The sequence below is a fragment of the Vicugna pacos genome, chromosome 10, assembly GCF_048564905.1.
Source record: "Vicugna pacos chromosome 10, VicPac4, whole genome shotgun sequence".
In the NCBI taxonomy this organism is placed as follows: domain Eukaryota; kingdom Metazoa; phylum Chordata; class Mammalia; order Artiodactyla; family Camelidae; genus Vicugna; species Vicugna pacos.
This window is the reverse complement of record NC_132996.1, coordinates 29,639,576-29,662,096: the sequence shown is the minus strand read 5'-3', so window position 1 is coordinate 29,662,096 and position 22,521 is coordinate 29,639,576. Positions and strand designations below refer to the sequence as shown.

General features: G+C 35.0%; 2 protein-coding genes across 6 annotated transcripts in view; one reads left to right on the top strand and one right to left on the bottom strand.

Annotated features, from left to right (window-relative positions):
- LOC102530707 (olfactory receptor 51M1-like) overlaps positions 1-22,521 on the bottom strand; it is a 259,108-nt gene that overhangs the window by 182,312 nt on the left and 54,275 nt on the right. The gene's annotated exons all lie outside the window — the stretch shown is intronic.
- LOC102529397 (olfactory receptor 51V1-like) lies at positions 13,249-14,193 on the top strand. The gene has a single exon (XM_006203591.3). The coding sequence runs from the start codon at positions 13,249-13,251 to the stop codon at positions 14,191-14,193; it is 945 nt and encodes a 314-aa protein (XP_006203653.2).

Sequence of the window (22,521 nt, the reverse complement as noted above, 5' to 3'; positions counted from 1 at the left end):
AAATAGAGTCTTTGCAGGCATTTGGAATATCAGCAAGCTCTTTGTTGCATGAGGCAGTCTTTCTCTGTTAGGATACTGCTCATTCATGTAATAAATGTGACTTGAGATTCTCCTGATCCTTTTTTGATGACAAGTTTCAGAATTTTATCTCATATCTGCTTAGTTTTCACCACGCACACAGTGGGATTCATCACAGGAGGAATGAGAAAATGCATGTTGGCCATGGTCACGTAGACGTGGGCAGGAAGTTTTGGGCCAAAGCGGTGCAGAACAGAGAGGTATATCATGGGTGTGAAGAAGAGGATCACAGCAGAGAGGTGGGAAATACAGGTGTTGAGAGCTTTGAGGCGGCCACCATGGGATGCGATGCTCAGTACAGTTTTCAGTATCACAATGTATGAGAAGAGAATGAGAAGAAAATCAAGTCCCATAGTGGATAGTACTATGAACAGTCCAAAGATGCTACTGATCCTAGTGCTGGAGCATGAGAGCTTTAAGATATCAGGATGCAGGCAGTAGGAATGTGAAAGTACATTGGAGTGACAGAAGCACGACCTCCTTAAGAGGATCGGGAGGGGCACCTACACAGTCAAGGTTCGCACAAAAATTGCCAAACCAATCCTGGCAATTACACTGTTGGTGAGGATGGAGGAATAGTGCAGTGGACGAGAGATGGCCACATAGCGGTCAGTGGCCATTGCCAGTATGATAGCAGACTCAGAAATCTGGAGAGTGTGAATAAAAAACATTTGGGTGGAGCAAACAGGGAACGTGAGCTCTCGAGCATCCAGCCAGAATATCCTCAGCATTGTGGGGAAAGTGAAGAGGGACAAACCCAGGTCAGAGGCAGCTAGCATGGCCAGGAAGAGGTACATAGGCACATGGACGGCATGCTCCTTCCATATAACTGTCATGATGGTCACATTGCCCACCAAGGTCATCAAGAACATGGCACAGAAAGGTAGGGAGATCCAGACGTGCACAGCTTCCAGCCCAGGGATGCCTGTCAGCAGGAAGGTGGAGAATATGGAGTTGGTGCTATTGGTAGGAAACATGATGCCAGGGCTGCATGCCTTTCCTAGAGTGAAATGCATTGTCAGACACAGACCTTAGAAATTGACTTGAGCTTTTATATGACTACTGGTAATACTTCTTATTTTAATTCTTCTTATTTACCTGATATGCATCTAATGAGAATAAGTGCTGATTCCCAATACTGAGCATCTGAGCCTTTGAACTAGAAAACAAGATCTTTTTTCTTTCTGATCAAATTTCACAGAGATTATAATGTATTGAAGAAAAACTGAGGAAAAAATATCTGTGATATTTAATTTACCTAAGTCATTTAATTGATATAATAACACTTTAAAATGAAAAGCCCAAAGTAATGTGCTTAAAATAAATTTCTTTTACAAATTCATGCAAATTCATTCCTGTAATTATAATTACAGTAATATATCATTCTATGGTACTTCTTACTGCCTTGGTCAATATGATACATATAAGATGTTGCTACTACTAACTGAAGTTCAAGGTTACACTTTATATCCTATTTTGTCTGCCATGAGATCAGTGTAGAAATTTTAAAAAAACACTAGAAACTTTTGCATTAATTTGACATAATAATTATATTTCTTATACATAGTAACAGTTATTATTAATATACAATAATAAGGTAGTTATTTGGTTTTGGATGTATTTTTATTGCATTTTTCTTAAATATCACTTTAGATGTATTTTACAAAAAATTATTTTGTGATTGATTGAAAGTTGTGGAAATGATCCTTCACTATACAGTTTATGAAGCACTGTTACATAATTCATTGTTGAATACTAACATATTATTTTTTGTCAGTTCATATATAAATGATAATTTAGTTTATTTGTTTTAAAAACTAAAATCTTTAACATGTTATTTATTTTTTTAAGTCATATCCATCTTATTTTAATTAGAGGACTAAAATTTTTTAATCGCAATCAGAGTGAATTTGGATGATTCTTTTGGCGATAGTAAGAAGGCATCCACTACAAGTCTACACATTATCTTTAAAACTTAAGAAAATTGTAATTAGCTTCAGAAGCTTTATTAGCTTTTTTTAATCTTGAATTTTGTAAAAATAGAGAAGCCGAGAGATGATCTAGGAAACTCACCCTTTTCAAAAAAAAAATTTGCAGTCTACCGCTATTATTCTAATTTGATCAAGGAGTGATAAAGCAGAAAAGCCCACCTCCATTAGGAAATATACAGAAGACGCGTAACTTCTCAGAGCTGTGTTCCTCAACATCTCTTTCAAGTGCAGGTGAGAGAGCTAAAAAGGGCGACAAGTCCTAAAGCCTCGAGGGTGGCATGAGAGAAGAAACAGACATATCTCTCAATTTTGGAGCTGACAACCACTGAGCATGGGCAGATATTTCTCATTAGAAAACGAAATAGAGAAAAGGCAAAAGGTAAATCTAAAATTATTTGGTAATAAAATAGGAAATTGGTTGATACATATGGTTCAAGATTTATTTTGAATAATAGCAGCTCTACTAAAGCAAATAAAATAGTAGTTTAGAAACTAGATATTAATATACAAAGGATAGGTAAAGCACACCCATGTTTGTGCAATGAAATCTGCTTTTCAGAACAACTCTTCAATTAAAGAGTAAACCAAGTTCAAAGTAATACCCACTTAAATAATTATAAAATATGAGAACATATGCCATGTGAATGGCATAATTATAATTCTGATATTTGTAACAAATTTCTTAACTGCATTGCTTATGCTTTTTGATGAATGATAAAAATGAATTTAATAAAGAAACTCTGATTTAAGAATTGTAAAACAACACCAACAATATTCCCAAGAAAAATATGAGAAAGGAAATAGTGAGAAGAAAAAAAATGGGATTTAGCAGAAATGTAAAAAAGTAAGAGTGCCATTTAGAAGAGGATCAAACCTGGCAAAATAGTACCAAGTTTAAGAAAAACTATAAAAGCCAATTAAGCAAACTTAGAAGTGCAGAATAGCAAATAGTATATTTAATGTGAAATCCTACACACATTGCATTTTAGGGGATTAAATGGTCCATACAGTGGCTCGATATTCTTTTGTGCCCAGAATTTCTTTCTCTATTCATCAACCCTCAGACTCACAGTTTTATGGCACTTACTTCCGGAGATTTAGTGAATAAGCCCTCAATTAAAAATTCAGATCAAGATATTTTTACAGTGGAGTGTGATAAAGCAAAGAGTCAGACAGCCTGGGCTGTATTTAGGACACCATCATTTAGTCTATTTCCCCAGAAGCCACCTGGACACCATACATGCTTAGAATTTCTTTCTTGGCTCATTGCCACTACAGGAACTGACTTCTCTTCAATAGATCACAAAGCCTCTGCTTCTTACTTCAGCAACAATAATATATAATTTAGAATTGACATGTGTAGGTAGCATTCCTGAGCTTGCAGAATTGGAAAAGAAAGTAAACACATTCTCCCCCTAGCTGGTTCTTTCTGTAGCACAGCCTAAAATTCTTCAGTGTCAGGTCCTGGATAAATATCTTCAATAACCTGGCTTATTCTTCCATCTGTGATACATACCAAATGCAGATGTGTGTATTTTGCCCTACAGTTTGATTGAACAGGGTGGGGTCAATGGGCTGTTACTTTTGTGTCTCCTCTGGCATTAATTATCCATAGAAAACCTCAACTGAACGACATTCTTTCCTAGAGATAAGATCAAATGGGAAGAATATAAAGCTTCTGTAGAAGAAGAAAATCCGAGAGAAGTAAGATCTGGTGATTGAAGAAATACCACTGTTGATTTAGACCCTGAATTGATGGACAGAAAATAAGAAGAAAGCTGTAATAAAAAAAGATTTTATGGCATCTTCTTGACTTGATGAGGAGTTTCCTTACTAGAAGAGACTATCATCATCGCCACGTCATTTTCTCACCCCTTGCACTGCTTTTAATCTTCCAGTATCATTCTGTTTTCTGATTCTCTTTGGCCCTGATGAAAAACCCAGGGCCTCCTGCCCCATAGCTTTGGTGATGAAGGGAGATTTTGAGGTAGTTGTGTTATCCTCAACCTCACCTGTCGTGTATCGCCAGAAGCTCCCGGTCTGTCTTCATTATAATCTACTGCTTTCTCAGTTAACCTCAACTATAGTAATGGTTCTAGAGCCACGGCCTCCCAGGAGCCAAGAAAATGGCCCAGGTGTGCATGGGTTCCCTGTGGAGCCCAGCATATGCCAGAGCGGAGATTTTTGAGCAGAAGACAGAAACAAGTCCTCAGTTTTCCTCCTGCTATTTTCCTTAAGGATCCTGGAAGTTAGGAATAAACAGATAATTTCTTCAATGGAATCTCTTTTACTGTAAAACTATTTTCCTGGGGACATACTGGTTGGTCAAAATAATTAATTTACATATATAGTTTTTTCACAAAATTGTTTCAAATTTATAACCACATAGGCTTTAAGTAACAATTTTTGACTTGGCTAAGTATATATAATTCCTAATTTCCTATGAGAAAATATACAACTAAGATCTTTCTTTTAATGTTAAAGTTTTCATCATTATAATTTTAAGGTCACAAAATATATCACTGAATGTATATTCCATAATTTATTTAACCATTTTCCAGTTCCTGAACAAATGTGTTATTTAATCATTTCAATGATTAGGAAGAAATATGAAGATTAATTCTTTAGGTAAGTGTGACAGAAATAATAGAAATAAAGAAAAAATAAAATTATGAGCATCTACTGCTCTGAACATGACTGTGCAAAGCAGCTTTGTGATCTCTTACTGCACAACATTCACATGGAACTTTTTTCACATTACTGCATTTATTCATGAAAACAACTCTTTTATTCATTAAATTGACTTCTTTCTACACATTAGGTAATCAGTAATATTCTAGTTACTAGGAATACAATAAAGCACACAAGGTCCTTCATATTAGGAATATTTCTTGTAGTGTAAAAAGCCAATAATAAATTTTAAAAATTGTAATGTTTCACGAAATAAGGTTCTTTGATGGAGTTAAGAGGTGATGTAATAGAGACTGACTAGAGGTAGGAAGAGCATAGAAAAAGGATCAGGAGAGAAGTCTGTTGGAGATAATGATTGAATTGAGACCTGGATAATAAGAAAACACCAGCCATTCAAAAAGAAATGATGTAAGAAAAAGAAATGATGGAAATAGTACCTTGCACACCGGGGGAAAATTCTTGCTAAGTGTTGAGGGGGAGAAAAAGGGTAGGATAGCTGAAACAAGGTACACAAAGGGAAGGAGGGTACTTGGGAAGGTAAAAGGAGGCACAGGTCTGGTCATTCAGACCTTAGAGATCAAAGAAAAAAGCTTAATTTCAGTCTAAGCACAATAAGATACCATTTTTTTTTCAGCAATGTGTAATTTGATCTCCTCTCTAGAGAACTGCTGTAGGATGTCAAAAGTGGAAACAAAGTCCATACTAAGGCTATTTGAAAGACCAGGTTTAAGATGATGTCAAGTTTTCTAAGGTAGTTAAAATATAAAGAAACATGAATGGATTATGTATCTGTTTTGGAGTTAAATGTATGAAGTGATTGTGAAGAACAAAAAGGAATCAAGGATGACCATTAAGTTTGAGGCAGGAGCAAATGGATGATTGACTACTGGGGTACACCAGAAGAAAACAGTAGTGGTTTGAATTCAGATGATGGTTGTCAAGATAAAGTGAATGAAATGATTTGAGACCAACTTAAGGTATAACCAACAGAGTTTGCTGTTGGACCAGATGTAGAGGAGGAGGAAAAAGGGGATCAGAGAGGATAATTTGTATTATCTACTTCCTTACGTATTTCTCCAGTGTATCCTTCTCTCTAGGACTTCTTCTCCCTGTTCTATCTTTATCTTCTGCATATTTATTATAGTCTTTTCATCTATGGCCACATTTATTTCTTTTACTAAAAATAAGAGTCTATGGGCTGATGTGCTTATGCTGGTTACTACATAAATCCCCTTCACCACCTTTCCAAAGCTATAGTCAAAGAGAAACATACAGGCACTCAAAATACACAAATTACAATATGAAACTCACATTAGCTATTTGCTTTCCTGACATAGCACTGTTTTACTCAATACATGAAATATCTTATGTATCTAGTGTTTCAGAATTTATCTTCAATTTTTAATATAATATATGTTATGGATGCTATGAGAGGACCACCTAAAACTAGTTTCAAGATTAAACTAGGGGAAGAGATAGGAAGTAGGAAAGTAGGAAAACCTCTCCCTTATACTTAGGCTTATTCTCTCTTTTCATGCTCATTAAGGATATTGAGTGATGGAAACAGGAAAACATGAATGTCATTCCTACAGAGTCCATATCCTTTCAGGGAAAACAGCCTCATATGATTAAATGATTAAATTAGAATCTTCCTCTACTGATACATAATCCCAGGGTCATGTTAAAATAAAATTCTGGCTCCACTTTTTCTGAATTTTTTTCTTTCTCCCTCAACTTAATTTTAAAAGTGTGGACCAAAGAGCAAGACTGGGGATCAGGAAATCCATACTCTATTCCTACATCTGACATTAGCAACATGATGTTGGCTACACTGCATCTATTCTCATAAATAAGTATTTTTTAATTTTAAAATATTAATGGTGTGGAGTCAGATAAATAATCTTGCCATAAATATCTACTTGACTATACTGATGTTTATTTACCAATATAAACATATATATGTATGTATATATATATAAATGATTATGTGCTTACAAAACCGCCCATTCTAGACATTGTTTTTTGTTGTCAAAATAGACTGATTAATACTGTGGAAGTACATGTGTGAGATATCAGAGAAAGCTCTCTGGAAGGTACCATTTAAGCTGAGATACAAAGGGTGGGAAAAAAATGCCGATATGGGGTTGTGAAGTGAGAAAGGAAAGAAAAGGAGAAAATCCATGAGACAAAGCAGGGGATGAAAAGTTTTGGAATCTATAGTAATTTGCAGAATAGATTTTTGGATGTGGATAAATGATTGATTTAAGAAGTATTATGAAACAAGGCTGGAGAAGTAAGTAATCTTAAGACATTCTTACATAATTCCCAAATAAATAAATATAAAGGTACTGATTTTGAGGGCATGAGTGTGTGAGTTTTGAGACGGTCAATGGTATGATCACATTCATGCTTTTTATAGATAACTTTACTTGCACTGTGGTCAGTTAATTACATGGGCATATTTTATTATTCTCAGTAAGGTTATTTCCCTGTTTCAAGGGAACTGTGATTTATACTGATAGCTAACATCAACTGAAAGGAATACTACTATGCCCCCAGGACTGTAACACTTTTTAAGATTATCTGCACGAAGTTTATGAAACTCCTATGTAAAAATTTATACTTTACTTATTTTTCAGATGAAGTATCAGATTTAGAGAAGTAAAGAGACTTTCCTCAGAGATAACTATTAAGCAGTAGGACAGAATTTAATTAAATGGAGAAAAGAAAGTGTGCAGTCCATGAATTTTGCCAGACTGAGTGTTGATCTCCTTAATTAACTCTATTACACATAAACAAACAAAAAAATAGGTTCTGCTGGGGTTCAATAGTTGCATGGCCTTGGGTGATAAATTTATTCTCTTCAAGTCTAAGTTTTAAACCTATAAATTGCGGACAGTAACAGTAATAGTATCTATAATATCGGAGTTTAGTGAGGGTAGATTAGATGATTCATATTAAGAATTTAAAATCCAGCCCTGTATATAGAATCTTCTAAGAAATATTGGTTATAAATAGTATTTCTCAGTAGAGTACCACATGTTTCTTTGCTATATTTAAAAACAAAATATGTCACCTGTATCTGTGTTGTGGCCTGCAGAAACAAGTAGGAGAAATTTGAGGATCATAAATTTTATAAATAAGATTCCAAGAAATTCTCCTATAATGATGACATAGAATTCCTGTCTGTTTACTGATGATCTGTTGTTTGTATTTAACATCTCCATTGGTCATTCTGGAAATCAGGTGAATCAGAGAGAAATTTACATCTTTAGAAAAGGTACAGTGAACCAAAGATCTCAAAAGAAAGCCACTTTCCAAAGGCCTTGATCTAATTATACTAATGGACTTGAAGAGGAAATGAAATCTAGGGTTAAGAATTACAAGCTTTATAACTTCTTTTTTTTCCTGGAATCCCATTTAGAAACAAAAGAGATATCTGGTTTTCCACCAGGTAGACCAGTACTTTGAGATCGTAAGTGTATGGGGAATGCTCCTAAAATTATGTCTAGAAGTGGGCAGTTATGGGCGTGTGTGTGTGTGTGTATTGGCGGGGTGGTCACCAGTGTATCTGAATTATTTTGAGGTTTCCCCATGAGAATAATGTCTGTTAGGTCAAAGTTATCATGAGAGGGTCCCTAGAGTCCATTAAACTCAGACAGCTATTTTTCTTCTATCGCTTTAGAAGGCCTAAATAAATCTTACTTTTCTACTATCATTCACAGTATTTTTCTCTTCAAACTAGGATTTTAAGCCACATGACTTACGAGAAATTTTATGCAATTCATGCCTCTATTGTGTGAATAGTATCATATAACTATATAGACTTGTTTTTAATCCTACTCTTTTACTAACTATAAAATATATGAGCAAAATTTTGCTTGGTTTTTTTTAACATGTTTATTTATTTCTTTAAGTTCCCTGAGCAAAAAAAAAAAAAAAAAAGAAACAAACAAACAATCCCACGGAAATATGTATGTATAATAATGTTGGGTAAGATTGATGCTGGTCTGTTTATATTATAGTATATTAATTTAGGAAGACTGCAATACTCCAAAAATTTAAATATTAGAGAAATGACTAAAAAAGCTTTAAATATGAACTGATAAAGCTAATAATCATGGTAAGAGTGCTGCTGCTGATGGTAATCACAGAGATAGCATTATGTTTAAATAGGAAGAAGAAACTCTTTAACAACAATTTAAAGTTTCCTTCTTTCTGTGCCTATATTATAACATATGCAAATAATACTAGAAAATGGTCACAGCTTTTGGTGAATAAACATTAACCCTTCGATCATTAAGAAAAAGTGTTTCATATACATCTAACAGCCAATTTGCCAGGATAAAAAGAAACGAAGTAGTGATAAGTGATATGTGCTACAACATGGATGAACCTGAAAAACTTTATGCTCAGTTAACGTCAGACACAAAAGAACACGCTTATGTGGTTCTGTTCGTAAGAAATCAATTGAAATAGGTATTCCATTCATTTCTGGGAATTCTAAAGCTACTGTACTCCAATGGTTTTTAGGAAAATTAGGTTTAGGGATTTCAAAAGATCCTCATATTGGCTATTGATATCCTAAATTGCTTTTGGTTAGGTTGGTACATTGTTAGATATAATGCATGAGGAAGGATTGCAGTTCTTAAATATAAAATTGGCCAGAGTCCCTGTAGGCGAGGCACCCACGAAATATTTCTCAGGCATTTTTCTCTAGAGTTAAATAACAATGTTCAAACAGCTTAAACAGCTTGGAGCTCAAACAGCCTGCAGGCCTAATACCAGCCAGTTCTTAGGGGAACAGCTTAGTCCAGAAGGAGTCAGACTTTTCAGCTTATTTCCACAGAACAGCCCCTATTCCAAAGGAATAAGCCAGTGGTTGAACCGGTACAGTTTCAGTGAAATTGCCCCTCTTTCCAAAGGATTGAGCTGAGGCTCTCAGCCAGTTTCAGTTGAAACAATCTAATCAGACTGAAGTATCCAATGAGTACTCACACACAGAACAAGATCTTAACCAGAAAGGATAAAACCTTGAAACAGATTCCAAATAAAGCCTAAAGAGCTTCAAATATAAAGAAGGGATGAGTTCAGATCCAGAAGAAATATATACCTTCAAACTCCAGGGTTGGCAACTAAAGCAGTGAGCTCAGTGAGCTCAGTTATGGGTATAACACCTGTTTGCTCACCAGCTCCAGAACCTTTGGGTTTTTTTCTGGGCCCTCTATAGGCCACCAAAATGTTCATCTAGAACAAATAAACTGCTAGATATTTCTCCAGAAAAGATGGGTTTATTCGAGATCAGCAGAGAATTGCAATTTGGCATTTGCAACCCTGGCGAGCTACATGCATGAACACCCTCACACAGCAAGGGAAAGAGAGCTCTTTTATAAAAGGGAAAAGGAAGTTGTGAGAACTACAGTAAACAAAAAGTCAATGGCGTTTCATTGGTTGAGTCTTTACTAGGAAAGAAGAAGGAGCCTGTCTTATTCCTGTTGGGTTATCTTCACAGAGCATGGACGTTCTCCCTTCTGGTTTCCTAACTCTCTAGAGTGTTTTGTTTATTAATTTTTTACACTCTGTTTGTACTTAAGTTTTAGAAATTTCTATTGGCATATATAATTCATCAATTTATTCCTCAGCATTTCCAGTCTATTTATGTGTTCATCAAAGTTATCCTTTATTTCTATCATGTCTTTTTTATTAATTTCTGACATTTCCTTTGAATTCTTTTATAAAATTTCCATCTTCCTGCTTACATTATCCATCTGTTCCTCTACGTCATATACTTTTTCTATTAGTTCCCTTACCACATTAATCATAGTAATTTTCAATTCCTTGTCTATGAATGTGACTCATATATGAATCTGGTTCTGATGTTGTCTTTATTTCCTCAGACTGTATTTTTTTCTTGCTTCTAAGCATGATTTGTAAATTTTTTTAAAAAAGATGGACAAAATATATTGAGTAATAGGTACTAAGGTATGAAAATATTTAATGTGTGATTTTATGTTAATCTGCATACAATTTGGACTGTTTAACATTTGCTATAGCTGCATGTGCTAAGGTCTCCAAATTCCTCTATTTTTCTGTCTGTCTTCATTATTGTCTTTGGGTTTTCTAAGAACTCCCTACATAGAATCTGTGTCTTGCAGCTTTTTCAGCTGTAAACCACTGTTAATATACTGAGCCCTATTGATATTGTGGTAAAGAGTGGGTTAGGGAAAGCATTCTACAATCTTATGGTAAATCTCTGATTTTTGGTGGGCCTGAGTCTTCAGGTTGTGACATTCACCAGGGTTTATTTACAGCTCCCTTCCTTTTACATGAGACAAGAAGACTAAAGAGGTTAAAATTAGTAATTCTCTTTCTTTCTTTCACCTAATAGAGACAGGATCTGATAAAGATTTTTTCACTGGAGAGTAGGTCTTTATTGTGGACAACACACTGGGTACATTTTAAAATGTTTACCTTTACCCTCTACCTGCTAGAGCTGCAAGATTATTTTTTAATTTGATTTTCATCTTGAGAACTTTAGGGGGCTTCTGGAAGTAAAGTTCATGAAAGTATGCCACCATAATATTACAGGCCCCAGAAGCCTTTAACTCTCATGTTAAGCCACACTGAGCCCCCAGAAATTTATATAAAATGCTGGTTAAGTATTTCTACAAGTTTATGGTTCCCTCAGTCTCTGTTCTAGGGAAACTGATGTTGGTTGTCATTCTCTTTATTTATAGAAAATAATATTATAATATATAAAATACAAATATATATTTATTTATGTTTCTCTCTGTATTTCCGGGTGGTGGTTCATCCTGGGACTTTAAACTCTGGTGGGTTCAAGAAAAGTCATGATTTTTAGTTTGTTTGTATTTTTTGTTATTTCTCCTATAAAAATGAATGTGATAACTTCGAGTCTCTGTATGTCAGAACTAAAAGCACGAATCTAACAACTTGATTTTGAAATCAAAAAATAAAAATACAATTCTAATTACATTTAAAAAATCAAATATTCAAGGTTAAATGTGAAAAAAAAATTGTACTAAATTTGTACAGTGAAAACTCCATAATACTAATGGAAAAATCAAAGAACATACAAGTAAATTAATAAATACTACATTTTCATGAATTAAAAGATATCTAAATTCTTCTCAATTTGATTTTTAGTTTCAACACATTCTCAATCAAAATATCAGCATGTTTTATGCACATATTGGCAAGTCCATTCTAATATTTATATGTAAAGGTAAATAAATTATAATAGCAGGAACAAATTTGGAAAAGAAGAACAAATTTGGAGAACTTGCTCTATTAGATTTAAGACTTTTTCAAAATAAAGCAACAGTAGTCAAGGCACTGTGTTATTTGTGAAAGGATAGACACCTAATAGAACAGGGATCTCAGATAGATCGCATCAATATATTAAATCGATTTCTGGAAAAAGTTCAAAGATAATTCAATTGAGAAAGAAGAGTCTTTTCAAAAAATGTTGTTGTAAGACAAAAATAATCTTGACACCTTATGTACAAAATGGGCCCTAAAGGTAAAATGTAAAAATTTTAGAAGAAAACATACAAGAAAATCTTATGATCTTGGGTTTGACAATGAGTTTGTAGGTATGACAAAAACAGTACAATCCTTAAAAAACTGGCCTCTATAAAAATTTTTTTAAAACTGTATTTCATAGAGTTAAATAAATATCTACCATATGATCTAGCCATTTCATTCCTAGTTATTACTCAGGATCAAATATTGGGTTAGTACTGTTTGAAGTGTAAGCCTTTTTATATCTTTTAGAAAGATACAAGAGATAAAAATATTGTGAGGGTCAGAAAAGATAGAAATCTTGTACAGGATAAAGTGATACATGAAAATAGAGAACAGAAATAAAGTACAACAATAAAATAGGTAAACAACTTACAGAGTGGCTAAAAACTGTGGAATGTGACAAAAGCATTCTGATTTCACTTAGTTAGGTTCCTCTTGGCTAATTTTGCTTTATGCGAAGTTAGGTTACTTTAGCCAGCCCATTTCCTTTGGGATCTTATGATACTTTGGTGATAGTAAAAGGAGCACTGTGGTACCCAAGAGAAAAATTACCCATGCATTTCACACTTTCCTGATGATACTGCCAGCCATGGCAGCAGTACACACCTGTGGGCATATATTATCTTCCTTTACAAATAAACAGATCTCAGAAGTCTCCCAGCAAATCCCATGACCCTGTTAACATTATTGTTTCTGCATAAAACCCTCTAGTTTGCTGGTATTCTCAGTCACTAGCACTGGGAAATCCATGTCTAGACAACTGGTTCTTGCCCTAAGGATAGTAAACAATCAAGTCTCTATTTTGCTTAGTTCATAACATTTAAAGAAATTGTATTATATTTTATTTTCTTCTCAAAAGCAGACAATTACTAGAAATTAGAGGATCATAAACTCATCTAATTTTTAATACCTCTCTAGGAAGATTTTTAAGCCTCTATTAATGTCTGCTATCTCTACCCTGAACTTCAGTAGTTCCAGATTTATTCTCACTGGTTTTCCTGGCCTAGAAGTTCATTATCTTTGGCTCTCCATCCCTTTCTCCTCCATCTATGCTATGGTTTTCCTGGGGAACTGCATGGTGCTCCACGTGATCCGGACTGAGTCGAGCCTCCACCAGCCCATGTTCTACTTCCTAGCCATGCTGGCCCTTACTGACCTGTGTGTGGGGCTGTCCACCGTGTACACAGTGCTGGGAATTCTGTGGGGGCTCATTCAAGAGATCACTCTGGATTCCTGCATTGCCCAGTCCTATTTCATCCATGGTCTGTCCTTCATGGAGTCCTCTGTTCTCCTCACTATGGCTTTTGACCGCTACATTGCCATTTGCAACCCTCTACGCTACAACTCCATCTTAACTAATAACAAAATTATCAAAATTGGGTTGGCAATCTTATGTAGGAGTTCTTTACTCATACCTCCAGTCATTATCCGCCTCAAGTTCTTAAATTATTGTCGTCCCCACATCCTTTCTCATTCTTTCTGCCTGCACCAAGACTTAATACGAATGGCCTGTTCAGATATTCGCTTCAACAGCATCTATGGTCTGGCCCTGGTGATCAGTAACCTGTTGTTGGATGCAGTGCTCATAATTATCTCCTATATCATGATCTTACATGCAGTCTTAGCTATTGCATCACGAGAGGAGAGAATCAAATCTTTGCAGACCTGTGTATCTCACATCTGTGCTGTTTTGGTATTCTACATCCCAATCATTGGTCTGACCATGGTTCATCGTTTTGGGAGACACCTGTCACCTTTGGTTCATGTCCTTCTGGGAAACATCTACATCCTTTTCCCACCCTTGATGAACCCCATTATTTACAGTATCAAGACCCAGCAAATACGAAGGAGGGTCCAGAGATTGTTTCACTTGAAAGGAATGTAAGTCTTGACATCAAATGTGGATGTATTTAAAAGTCAACAACTGGAGCTCAAAAGGGTAAGAGTCAGTAAATAATTAAAATATGTTTAATGACTTTAATTTGTATGATGCTTTTCACGTTACAAATATCTTTCTCTGTATTTTTTCTGTAATTATCATGTCAGTGAAATTGAGATGGGTTATGTTGTGATTAATTCTGTAAATCAGAATATACACATATAATAGGCTCAGAATCATAATGATGTATGAGGCAGATTAGCTATTAAAATTCACTTTACAATGGCCAGTTGAGGGAAGATAATTTGGAATTCATTCAATATGAAAAACATAAGTTTTGCTGATTAAAGTCCTTAAAATAATTACCAAAAGATCAACAATTATTTCAGTTGATTTTCACTACTCTAGGCAACATTCTTGTTTATAGTTTAGCCATTGTCTCTGCTATGCAGTTTAGCCACATGGTCATGTAATTGAGTAAACATCATAGAGAGTTTAGGCTATCTTGCTAATTTAAAAATTAGTCAAATAAACAAACAATAGAAAACTAATCTTAATGCTGGGTTGTCCATCAGCCAAACAATCTTTCTCCACTCTCATCCTATGAAGTGTAATTGAACTGGAAGCACAATCAGTAATTGCTGGAGTTGGAAAAAAGTACTTCTGTGATTAGATTTTTTATCCAAATAATAATACAAATAGCCATTCCACTTGAAAACTATTTGAAAGTGTTTCCTATGAGTCCATAGCTTATTTAAATCCTCTATCTGTTATTAAAAAAGAGAGAGAGAGAGAGAGAATGCATAGAGTGTTACTATGGTCAAGTAATGTAAATATGGTTCTAATTTATCTCCCCATCAAGACTGTGGTGGATACCATTTTCTATAACATACATGGATAGTTCAAAACACACAAAGGTTAAACGATATGTCAAATTTTTAGGAGGTGGTAGGGGATCAGATTTAGATATATTCTCTGTTTTATTTTCGAATTACGTGAAAACTCTTTCTTATCTTCCCTCTGTAAGTTTTAATATAAAATTGGTTAAATGGTTCTGCAACCATCACAAAAATTTATAAAATAAATAAAAGTGAAAAAATAATAAAGTAAATCATGGATGGTAATATGTACTCATTTGGACTCTGCTGGTATGTGTAAAATTACTTAAAATATTGTTATAATGATTCTTAAATAGTCTACTATATATATATTTAAGGCAAGTTTTTTTGAAATGTAATTTCAAATGGTAATTTCACTGTTTAGATGTACATGAACAGTCTGATGAGCTCTGAAAAATGTTTACTGTCATGTGATCACCACCATAATCAATCAAGATACGGAATATTTCCATCACCCTACAAGTACCCCATTTTGCTTTTAAGAGAAGCATGTAAATTCAGTCATAAATAATGTAATCTTTTATGTCTGGATTCTTTCACTTGGAAAAATAGTTTTGAGATTGATTCCTGTTGTTGCCTGTATCCACAGCTTATTTTTATGATTGAATCCTATTCCATTGTATCACATACAGCAGTTTATTTATTCATTAATTGATGGACATTTTAGCATCTTATAGTTTTGATTTTGAATAAAGCAGTTATAAAACATATATACCATATGATTATAAAACTATTTCTCTAATATTGGTACAGTTTATTTTTAATGCTCATATATTTCCTATTAATAATACAATAAACATTACATATATATCCACTATATATAGTATGTGTCTATGTATACGTGTTTGTGTGTGTGTGTGTATATATATTCTGACTGATTTCAACTAATTCTTTCCTTATAGTAATACATCCCAATTTTAGCAACTTCTACTTATTGAAAAATAATGCTAATGCATTTTTGGCATAAGTTAAGCTTTTTTTCCACTATACCACATTTAAATCAATTCCCACCCCAACATGACTCTGCAAATGTGCAAACTAAATTTTATTACTATATTTATAAATTATTACTAACATTTATTATGTTCTGTATATTATTATAAGTGCTTCTTATATATTTCCTCAATTTAAAGAAAATGGGTACATATATAAATCAACTTTCCTAAGAATTTGTAGTTAGAAACAGTGCAGCAGAGATTTGATTACTGGAAGTCAGACTCCAGAGACTGTCCTCTTAGTTGCAAGCTTATACTGTGCCCTAATGCCTGAAACTAGTACTTCCTGATTAATTACATGAAAATGATTGTACTCACTAAAATTATTTAAAGTGCTATGCTTTTCCATTCTTAAGTTTTACTATGAGTCTATGTATTCTCCACTATTTTGTCTTGTAATCTCCAATGACAATTACATTTCCCTGACTCCTCTATTAATAGTTCCTTTTATGAAATACATTTCTTCAGTTTCCCCCTGGTATGTCAGATGTACATTCTAAAGTTCATTTTAAGTAATATGATATCTATATATCTAGGATACTTTTTATAGACTGCTGTATTAAGACACCTAAGCAAGGAATCAGTAGATTCCTACGAGAACCCTTACATAGTTCCAAGACACTAACTCGTCTTCTCTTTGTAGAGAACTCTATTTTTTCTGAATTCCTGCTGAATTTTCTGAGGCTGGTTCTTTCCTCTTGGAATGGTAAATCTTTGCACTTGCTGGATCCACTTGGACAATATTCTCCTTCTGAGACCTCATTGATTCTCTTACTCAGTCATTAGCTCTCACAACCCTCCCTGTGTCTATGTCTACACGGCCATTTTACCCCTTACCATTCCAATCCTATTGTTTTTAAAAATATGCAGTTGGATCATGGACTAGCCTTCTTTAGAATCATTGCCTCTGTAACTAGTAGCCTGTTTCTTTAACCTGGTTCTACAATTCTAATTAAATTACTTCCCTTTTTATTTTTATTATCTTACCAGTGGATGATCTTACTTTCAGATTTTTTTAGCTTCTCTGTAAACCTGGAGGATCCCTGAAGAGTACTCTTTGGATTTTATCAATTTAAAGAAAACATCTAAAGGGTTCACACTGTGCCAAATAGGCATGGTGTTTGACAGTGATCCATGCTTTATCCATTTCATTTAATCTTCAAGAATACTGATGTTTATGAGATTCTGGATCTGAGTTTAAGAAGAAAGGATATTGGGGATTCTGAATCTGCTAACACATGCTCCTAAGGAGGGTATTTCCTGTGACTTTTTCTCCTGCCTTGTACACCAATACTGCAGCACCCACCCAGAGCTATAACCGAAGCTTATCCAAGGCTCCAGAAGGTCTATACTTGTGAAATGCTATTTGCTATCAATGTCTGTGGCTAACAATACAGCTGTAATTTAAATCTGTGAACTAATATATGAGAGGGTGATAAGAGCTTGTGAGGTACTTAGCTCCACAGGAAGACATGTCCAGGAACTTAAAAATGAATTATGTCCTGTGTTAATTACTTTATACAATTTGGTGCTCACAAAATACCATTTACTTATAATAACCACCCAACAAAATGGCTACTAGTATACTCTCCATTTCACACATGAGGAAACTATGGAGTAGGTTGAATAACTTGTCCAGGGTCACAGCTAGTATCTAACTAAGTGGAGATATTCAAACTCAGATTGTCTTGCTGTAAAATACCTTTAATACCACTTCATTTCTCACTTGTGACCAACCCCTTCTTTAAACTTTCTTCTCATTTGGTTTCCTTGGTCCCATTATATTCCTGTCTTCCTACTACATTCTCGGTTTTGTTTTTTTTTTCCAGTGCTGTTCTTACTATTATTTGCAGTGTTGATGTTATTATCATCATTATTATTATTACTCAGTGCCACTTCCTGTGTTGAGAGTAAGGTGTCAAAAATATTAGACCTTCACTAGCACCTAGTGAAAAATATTAGGTCTTCACTAGTGTCTAGTACAATTGCAAGGAATTAGTGAGGATGAAGTCTGACCACAGATTGCAAGATGCTGGATGTGTAACAGCTGAAAACAGCAATAATAAGCAACTTTTGAGAAGACTGGGGCTGAAGAAAAAGAAAACAGTAATAAACAGGATCAAAAGGTACTGGGAAATCTGCTTTTGAACAAAAAAGATAAACATGTCTGTTAAGGTCAGAGAGTCTGGTAGTGAAGAAGAATTTGAAGGAAGAAAGTGAACAACTTGTGGAATTAAGTTCCCATCACGACAAAATACAAATCATTCAGGTTATTTTGTGGGTGTTCTGCTGCTTTTTCTGCGGCAAAAAGGAGTCAGAAAAATGATAAGGAGTATATGGGAGATTTTCAAAAGACTCACATTTGATCCAGATCTTTATAATAAAATAAAAGGCAATGTTTATTAGAGTTAGTGCCAAAACTTATGTGAAAAAAAAAAAGGAGAGAGAGAGAGATACAAAAGAGATACAATTGAGGAAAAGGTGTATAGAACAGAAATGAATGAATAAACAATTGTCCAACAGCTGTGAAGGCTACTGAATGGAGGGGAGAGAAAGATTTTTAGTAGAGCTGACGGCATCCTGGCAGAAGAGGCTACACATGACCAGAGACAACTGATTTTTCTTCACCAGGTATTCAATTTTCCAGAATCAAGAAAAGTTAAACAGAAAGAGAGAAAGGGCCTAATCACAGGAGAGCATTGTTTGTCTAGCACTTGAAGGAAATGATGAGTAGATGGACAAGTGGTTCTTAAAGATCAATAAGATGCCAAGGAACCAAAAGACAAAGAGCAGGTTTGTTCAGGGTGTGATGTTTTGCCCTGTTCATCTGACAGTAATCAGGTAAGAGATTCTGTCCTGGGTCCTTCCAACCTCTTTCCTCTCTGACTGCGGGTCTGCAGTTGAGCTTCCTCATTCATATCTTTTTCTCTTGTGCCCACTCTATTCATTTTCCTTTCAGAAGTAATGAGGATACCACGTTTTAAATGAACATGTACTAATATATTAAAATAAAATCTGTTAAGGTATTATTGTTCACAATATCCATATATCATAATATCCATTGTTCACAATATCCAGGCCTCAGGAACTTAAAAAAAAACTTTATTTACTTTATTTATATATTTAACAGTTCTGAAGTATTTGCTTCTTACTTTTGAGAAAAAATGAAAAATATAGGAGCACTGACTGACTCCTCTTTAGGAGAAAAGGGTTACATGTACAGCTATGGAGAGTAACTGTTCCTCCTTTACCTACAAAGAAAAATATTAATTTAAAAAATGCTTCATTGATTAAAAAAGGTCTAAGAGCTGCAAGCATTTATTAAAACTGTACATCAGACCGAAGAAACCAGTTTAGATATCAACTCGACTACCGTTCATAGGATAAGCAGAGATGGCATGGTCCTCTCAGTCTGCAGTCTGGGCTTCCTTCCTCACCTTCAGTCATTCAGTTCTATTCTAAGAGTCATGCAGAACCCCAGTATTTTCTATTATAATTTACATCATTTCCCTTTCTCCCTAATACCCACTCTTACATCACTCAAAGCAACGTCCCATTGCAGCTGTGGGATCAGACTCACAAACTACGGCAGAAGGAGAGGCTATAAAAAGGAAGCCAACTGATTTGAGAAACTTCAGAATGTCATCAGACAAGTGCAGTCCAACGGGGCTCATCACTCACTAAGAAGGGAGTTTCACTAAATGCTCTCCTTCAAATTTATTTTCCTCCTTCTTCCCAACCTTGTGTATTTTTCTTTCTTATACCTTTAGCTTGCGATTTATGTCATATTATGTCATATTTTCTCATTTCCATTTTTTATTACCCTAATTCTACCCTGTTCCAAACAGACAGATAAGCATTACCCCCCAACTCAAAAAAGGAAAAGCAAAGCAAAGCAAAGCAAAGCAAAGCAAAGCAAAGCAAAGCAAAGCTCAGTAAGTAAAAACGACCATCAGAGAGAGCCTCCTGAGATTCCAGTACTTACCATCTGGTGAAACTGGCTTCCACACCCATGGCACCTAACTTTGTGTCTCAACATCTTTTCTGTTTTGGATGACATGAGGTAAACCCCTTCTGCACTAAATTGTTCAAAGAGATTTTTAACCGGCAAGCTGACAGTGAATAAAGAAAACCACACAAAAACCTATGAGATATAACCTAAACCCCCCCCCAAAAAAAACAAATCAGGCATCTCTCTTCACTTACAGAAAATCTTATCTATGAGTAACTGCAGTCAAGGCAATGAAATCCCAGTCCTATTTCTTCTGCTGACTTCCCACTTTGAAATTATCCCAACTTTCACATTCTGAAATAACTCTTCCTCAGAGAGATTGTCTATTTCAAGAGTCATAAACCACCATTCAGTGGACCCTTTATTATCTCAAAAGATCATGATTTGGCCAGGTAGCCAGACATTCCCATTGATAACAAATGTTATTTCACAGGCATGGGACATGCCCCCACCCACCAGCTGTGGATCTGTTTATGCCATGGCCCTGGCTAGGTACTGTAATATGGGCATAGGTGGCAGGGAGAAAAATCATAGGTACTTTCCTCCAGACCAGGAGTGTGCCTGATCTGATATCTGAGACACATGGGTCACCTTCAGAACCCAGCAGTCACTTACCGTCCAATACGGAATACTAGGTGCTTATTACCTTCTTTATTTCACAATTGTTAACTCACAGACATTGCACATGATAGGCAGTCTGTCCCTGATCTAGGTCCCAATGCTGGCTCAGAGACTGGTTCTATAGTGTTTCACTTTACCAGGAGAACTAAAACTCAAGAGAACTGGGGAATCCAGAAATTATCTGTGGTCTTCTGAGCCCCTGATCCTTTTATTAAGGCTAGGAAAGACCCACTGAATGGATAAATAGGCTTATGGGAAGAGTGTACTTCTTAGACAATCCTGGGGAATTAACAAGAGCCCTATCACTGGCAGCAACCCATACTGAGACTGTTCTGACAGACGCAAACAAATCATAGAAATATGGGATATTGTTGAGGTTCCACTTATTAAATGTCTGGATTTTTGTGAGTTAGAGGGTCTGTCTTTTAGTGTTGAGGGAACACACTCCTTAGGAATTTACTATCTCCTGAAAAATAGTACAAAATCCATGTGGGGGAAAAATAGAGCAATTTATCATCAAATATTTCTAAGAACATTTTTCTTATTAAATCTGAGTCAAAAATAAGTATATATAATACAACCCTCAACCCCTGCTGTCTAGTATAGGAAAGGAGCTATGCGCTATGTATAATGGGAGGAAATCAGCCTTTAGGATCAACCATCATTGCCATAGAACTTCTCAAGTTTAAAACACACTTCTGATGTATCAGTTCTTTTAAAACCACAGTGATTCCTGATATAATTATTTTCCCAATGACTAGATTAGGACATTGACATTTTGAAAGTTCATCTGTGCGTATAGTAAGAAATCAAGCTGAAAATTAAGTGAAGGTTTGCCTTTGTCAAATCTCATGCTCTTCTTAGACAACACTCTTATCAATAAAAAAAAGAGAGTGATCAATCAAAAGAACTACTTCTCCAATAGAATCAAAGTAATTTGTTTAAAGACAGGAAGTATTCAGGTGTAATTTATTATTTTTTATATGTGAAATACTACACAGAGAGTATAGGAGTGTATGGATTATATTTATATTTACACTACATGACAAAGATTCAACACCCCTTTACACATCCACCTCACCCAGAACTGTAAGATTAAGAAGAAGGACCCCAATTTGAAAGAAGTGGGATAAATAAGTGTGAAAATAGATCTATCTATATATCTCTATATAAATATCACTGCCTAGGTATACTCAGAGATTGTCTCTGTCCTATGCCATAACTCAACCCCTGGTTCTTTCTGATGTCCACATGTGGTTTGTCTTCAGGAATCCAATATATTCCAGCAGCATAATGGATGATGTGGGGTCATGACTAATGATGCAGCCAACAGTAACTAGTGGTTTTATGGAACTGAAAGGGCAGCAGGATCTATTGTTCATAAATATAAAGCAATTCTTAAAGAGCCAAGACATTAAAAGTTGTAATTGTGTCACTACCTTTCCCTTCTCTTAAGGTAGAAGATATGAAATTAGCAAGGAAGAGGACACGTGATAGTAAAGAACACAAAGAGATAGTTCTTGGACCTGAAAATAAAGAGGTAAAGCTTCAACACTGTGAAAAATCTTCTCATGCATTGATATAGACAATAAACAATATATAAGTTCTTTTTTTCTACTCATTATTCTAAATCTTCATTGATAAATAACTATGCCTCATGTGGACCCATGGATTTTGTACTGCATTTTTAGAATCAAATTGTTTACACTAACAAGACCCTACACCAATTAAATATAATTTCCCATAACTTTCACATCTCAGGAGTGGCCCTGATGGAAACCACTGTTATGGGATTTATACTAGCCTC

Bases quoted from the DNA above. Each gene is read 5' to 3' on its own strand.
- LOC102529397 (XM_006203591.3), top strand. From the start codon at position 13,249: ATGTCTGCTATCTCTACCCTGAACTTCAGTAGTTCCAGATTTATTCTC.